Source organism: Rhinolophus sinicus, chromosome 13, assembly GCF_057876585.1.
Source record: "Rhinolophus sinicus isolate RSI-liver-muscle chromosome 13, RSI-T2T, whole genome shotgun sequence".
In the NCBI taxonomy this organism is placed as follows: Eukaryota; Metazoa; Chordata; class Mammalia; order Chiroptera; family Rhinolophidae; genus Rhinolophus; species Rhinolophus sinicus.
This window is the reverse complement of record NC_142513.1, coordinates 9,509,772-9,515,771: the sequence shown is the minus strand read 5'-3', so window position 1 is coordinate 9,515,771 and position 6,000 is coordinate 9,509,772. Positions and strand designations below refer to the sequence as shown.

Genomic DNA, 6,000 nt, shown 5'->3' with positions numbered 1-6,000 from the left:
GAAAATGGAGGCTCAGACTTGGGAAGTGTACCCATGGGGTCCTTCTGCTCATTGAAGCTTGAAACTTCCTTCCCAGCGCTCAGCATGGTGAAGTACTGGGCACTGGGTGGAGAGCACTTGCTCTCAGGGTGACTCTCAGGGACCTCACAGAGCTTCCCTCAAAACATCCCCGCCCTATCGTGGGGAAAAGCCGAAACCTCGTGGGGCCAGAGGGTAAAGAGGCCCTGGATCGACTCTTGTCTTTAAATGCCTGGGAAGGTCATGCCGTGGGCCTCCTGGCCCCCCCCTCAGGCTATAGAGTCGAAGGGACAGAAGGGCCATCCGCGAGGCCGAGGCCCCGCCCCCTCTCGTAGACCGACTCGCGCCTCCAGCGGAAGCCGGAAGCAAGAACGGGCGGGCCCTGCTAGCCCCGCGGCTCCCAGCTCGGTGGTCTTGGAGGCTCCGCAGGATGGGGGAGAAGATGGCGGAAGAGGAGTGAGTGGGCTTTTCCAGGGCTGCGGAGGCGGCAGGGCTGGGCCCCGGCGGGTGACAGCTAGCGCCTCAGGCCGCCCTCGGCCCAGGAAGGCGGAGCTCCGTGTGCCGGTTGGCCAGGACTGACCGTGCCGGCGCCTGCGAGGAGGGCGGGAGGGACGGGCCTGGGCGCATCCCCGCGCTGCGGCTTTCTTGAGGTCGGACCCTCGGGCTCGCGATCGGCCGCCCGGCGCAGGCCTAGAAAGCAGTCTTGCGGAAACCGCAACCCAAATTTCACTTTCCTGGTTTTCGGTCATCTGATGATTACGGGGCGTTCCAACGCCTCCTCCAGGAAGCCCCCCACCCCTACTTAGCCAGTCGCTTCCTCCACTGTAACGATCATTTTTCGCATCTGTCTCCTCCACTGAGTTTCATTCATTCATCAGCTATTGGGCATCTACTCTATTTTAGACCCTGGGCACATAGTAGTGAAGGAGGCAGGTGAGGAGCAGCCCCCTGGGAACTTCCATTCTAGGGGGAAAAGTAGACCATAAATAGACAAGGTGATGTCAGTGTTCGCAAGGAAATGAAACAGTGTTAGAGGGTGGGGGGAGGGGTGTCTACTCAGAAGAAATGATGTGCGGGCTGCAACTTTAGGGTTAAGAGAGGCAATAGCAAGTGCAAGAGATCAGAAGCAAGAAGGGGCTTAATGCGTTTGAGGGACGGAAGGGCAGGATGGCTGGAGTGTAGAGAGCAAGGGAGCTGGGCGTAGGAGATGAGATGAGGTGGGGTGTCTGTATCCCCCAGGTACTTCTGGGGAAGCATCTCTCTTAGTCTATTTCCATACCGACTGGCCATAGTCTGTTGCATGTTATAGATGCCCTATCTGTATTTGTGGAATGAGTATGTAAAAATTAACAAGGAAGGTGGTTGAAATTTGACTCCCTCACCTAACAACTTTTCAGATACCTCTCTTGGCGAGGTGGTCATTTCATTCAGTCACCTTATTTATTGAGCATCTGCTCTGTCCCACACGCTAAACTGGGCCTCACAGCACAAAGCAAAAGAGGTGGTAGGGGACCAGTGATTTCAAGTTTGGTCTCAAAGCTCGATTCTGCCAGATTCACTGAGACATTGGCCAAGTTTTGCAACGTGTCTGAGTTTCTGTTGTTCATGGGTATAAAAGGGAAAGTAAGAGTGTCCACCTCAGACATGTTATGCCTATTAAGCAAGAGGTTTTATGTGCCCTGGCCCCTGGAATGAAGCAGTTCTCAATAAACATTAGCTGTTACAGTCAATTACAATGATTATTACATCAATATTGCACTAGTGTTCAATCCCAACACAATGTGAGGAACATAAGCGGTGGGGTGGAGTCGGGCACTGCAGAGGAGGTTACCCTTGAGCCTTCTGAAATCAGAAGGATTTTGTAGAGTAGGGCATTCCAACCAGATCAATAATTGGGCAAAGTCGGGTGGTTTCTTCAACATGTGGATGTAATCCAAGGCAAAGAATGTAAACTGGAGAAATAAAGGCGCCGGGAATGTTGGACATTGGAAGTGATGAGACTCCAGTTTGTCTCCATTTAAACCCCCCACGACACGCCAAAGAGCAGGCATCATTGGTTTCTACAGTGGCCCTGATTCCCCCCCCCCCCCCCCCCCCCCCCGTTCCGTCCTCTTAAATGGCTGTGTTCAGAACACCTGAGGGCACTGGTACCACCCTGCGGCAGCAGGCAGAAAGGTTTTACATCCGTTTCTCTCCAAGGCCTGCCTGTTGGTTGCAAGACCTGTAACTTCCATAAAGCCAGGTTCTCTTTCTGACTTTGTGTGTTGATACTTAGGGGCCCTTTTTCCTGTATTTAATTCTGCTTTTTATGTCCCCCAACAGGTTCCCCAACACAACTCACGAAGGTTTCAATGTCACCCTCCACACTACCCTGGTTGTCACTACAAAACTGGTGCTCCCGACCCCTGCCAAGCCCATCCTCCCTGTGCAGACAGGGGAGCAGGCTCAGCAGGAAGAACAGTCAAGTGGCATGACCATTTTCTTCAGCCTCCTCGTCCTAGGTGAATGCAGAAACGCCATCGTCTGCCATCTTGAGTGTCTGTGTGCTGTGTGCTTATCCCCGTGTAAACGACCATTCACTTTGTCAAGTCCTCCATTTGGGGTTTCACTTCAGACACTGAGGGACAGTGATCAGTTCATAACATTATATAACAGGGTACTCCTTTTTCTTCATAAAATCATAGAGCTTAGGAATTCTGAAGAGTCCTTTATATCATATCTTAGATGTCCTTTGAAAGAGAGAATTAAAGAACTTTTGACCTAGAAAGAAACTCAAACATCTAATTTAGTGGATTTCAAACTCTGTGCGTGTGCGTGTGTGTGTTGGTAGCAGACGGGAGGGGGAGTCAAATGGGAGGACATCTGACTGACTAGAGCAGCATTTTGTCTCATCTATTAAGCTTCCATATAAATTTTTATTGAAATGTTTTTGCAGCTCAGCAAAAGATCAGACACCCTTGCCCTAGCACACTGCTGTTTACCTCTGTCATTCCATTAATGATGGTCATGACTTTTGCCAAGTCTGTATACCACCAGTGCTGATATTTACTTATGTAATATTTTCCTTTAAACAGATTCACTCTCTCAAACTTACAATCTCATTTGGTTCAACCTGTAGCAGGGGAGGAAATTTAGGCCCCAAGAAGTTAAGCGATTGATATACCTGGGATTTGGGAGCCTAATATCCAGTTTACCAGACATCAATCAAGAAGTTTAGATAAAAGGCAATAACTTCAGTGCCTCCCAGACACTGTAGACAGTAGACAACTGTGTTAAACAATTAAGTCCAGTTGAAACTGCACAAGCACTTTGGATTAACTGCACTTTGGAGTAAGTGCGCACAAGCACTTTTGATTACGGGAGAAGTAGCTCAGAATTTGACTCAAGTCCAAACTCTTGTTTGAAAAGTGAATTTGGCACGTTTATCTTTAATGATACTCTTCTTTAATGATACTCAGTCATATTTCAAGTTAAGTCTTAGAAGAGTGGATGGTGCAACTGGATTGAAAGATGCAGAGTATTTCTCTATTAGGACTGTTTTTGGAGGGAAAGTGTCACTTTCACATTTATATTCAGACTCTGTTAAATAGTCAAATAATTGTAATAATGTAATTTTATTTAAAGCCCTAGAACTCATCCTTGTTTCATAGATTTTAAAAAAAATACAAACTACTATGTCTGGCTTCTTTCACTTAACATCATATGTTCTGAGTTCATCCACTTTGTAGCATGTTAGAATCGTATTCCTTTGTGTGGCTGAATATTCCATTGGACATACCACATATTTATCCATTCATCAGTTGATGGACATTTGTGTTGTTTCCACCTTTTGGCTATTGTAAGTAGCGTAGCTATGAACATTTGTGTACACGTTTTTGTGTAGATGTGTTTTTATTTCTCCTGGATATATATGTAGGCGTACAATTGCTGGGTTAAATGGGTACCCTGTGTAACTATCTCAGGAACTGCCAAACTTTTCCACAGAGGCTGCACCATTTTACATTCCCACCAGCCTTGCTCAAGTGTACAATGTCCCATATAGATTTAATATGCCCAGGTAATTTTTTACCCTGTAAATGTAGTTAAAAATCTATTTCTAGGGGATTACTTCAACAATCAAGGATTCTTGTTTTCTTTTGTTATAGTAGTTGAATAAAAGGAAGAAAAGCAGTTCTTTTTTTGATCAAGAAATTTTTAGTTCTTTAATCCTAAAGGAGTACTATTAGTCTGTTTACATTGTCGTCAGCTTCATATGTTAGAGAATATAAAAGGCAGGCCTGGAAAAAACTTTTGTAATCACTCTTTTCATGGGAGGGTAAAAAGCATAAATAAGACTTTCAAAGTAATTTTCAGGGTGTGGAGCACTTAAGATTGTTTTGTGCCAGAGACCACAAAACAGGTTTTTATAATGTGCTTTTCCATCCAGGCCAAATCCTGCCTAGTGTTAATACATGTTTGGGGCCAGAAAGGACTGAACTGTATTTAATAGTGCTGTATATTTCTCTTGGATTGTCTTCTCTTCAAACAGATCATAAACCTAGACTCTAGGGTCCCACTAATGTCAGATGGGTTCCATTTTCACCCAATCAGACTCTTGGCAGTTTATGAGTTGGTATCTCTACTTTTTAGGTGTAGGTCAAACGTGTTAGCATAATGGAATGCTTCTTTTTAAGTAAATTTGAAGGCATTTTCTCCTCTTGTATGTCATCAAGATACTATATTTCTTGTATATTTAGTCCTGATTAGATGTAAATCTGATGAAGTACTGTTACCTATGACTCATAGGTAACTTGCTAACTCACTAAGTACATGAACTCTAGTGAACTGAGGGAAATGAGTCCAGAGTTTATTCTAGACTTCAGAAACTACCAACGTGGAACACCTTTGCCACTTTTGTCACTTTTGTGTCCCATAAGCCTACGGAAGGATTACATTGTGTTCCTCCTTGTTGCGAAGGGAGACCAAAACTCTTACCTTTGATTTTTAGAGGCTTGAAAACAGTTGACTTTACTTAACCCTTGCTGATCTGACTGCAGAAACAATAGTGAGTCACTGTTATTAACTTGCACTAGAGTCAGCAATTAGCATCATTTGGCACATACATTTTATGGGTCATTAACTTTATTGGAGTTATTTAAAGTTGGCATGTCTGTTTTAATATAGTTTCCATAATTATTACTTTAGGCATGAAAAACTGGAAGCACGTTACCTTGTGGTATGCATACCCTCCATACCACATAAAAGTTTTTGTCCCTTCTTGCTCTGTTTTTTTCCAAGTGTACTTGAAAACATGTACTTGTGTTTGTATGTATACATTTGTACATTCATAAGCACATGTGCATGTACAGGCACATGTAGTTTGGAGGTTGTTTGTTGTAAAATACATGGGGACATATAGCTTACTTTTTCATCTCACCGAATGTCTTGGAGATCTTTCCATATTAGTGTTTTTTATCTACCTCATCCTTTTTTTTTTCGTTTTACAGGATGTATGTGTGGTGAAATAATCATAACATAAAATTTACCACTTTAAAGTGTACAATTCATTGGCATTTAGTACATTCACAGTGTTGTGCAACCATCACCATTATCTCGTCCCCAAACATTTTCATCTGCAGAAGGAAACCCAGTACCCCTTCAAAGCAGTCACTCCCCACCAGTCTCTGCTAAACACAGTTCTTTCTGTCTCTAGGAATTTGCCTACTCAGAATATGTCATACAAATAGAGTCATACAGTATATGATCTTTATGTCAGCTTCTTTCACTTAGCGTCGTGTCTTCAGGGTTCATCCATGCTATAGCATGTGTTAGAATTCTATTCCTTTGGATGACTGAATAATGTTCCATTGTGTGGATAGACCACATTATGTTTATCCACTCATCAGGTGAAGGACATTTGTGTTGTTTCGGCCTTTTGACTATTGTTAAGTTGTGTTGCTATGAACATTTGTGTACATGTTTTTGTGTGGCTATGTTTTTAGT

General features: G+C 43.9%; 1 protein-coding gene across 1 annotated transcript in view; it reads left to right on the top strand.

Moving 5' to 3' along the window:
• Nucleotides 1-328: 328 nt before the first annotated feature.
• The window catches only part of SLC9A8 (solute carrier family 9 member A8), a 59,515-nt gene continuing 53,843 nt past the window's right edge, over nt 329-6,000 (top strand). The window contains exons 1-2 of the mRNA XM_019726103.3: nt 329-474; nt 2,341-2,519. Of these exons, the coding sequence (XP_019581662.1) occupies nt 449-474; nt 2,341-2,519 (205 nt within the window). The 5' untranslated portion in view covers nt 329-448. The remainder of the gene's footprint in view (nt 475-2,340; nt 2,520-6,000) is intronic.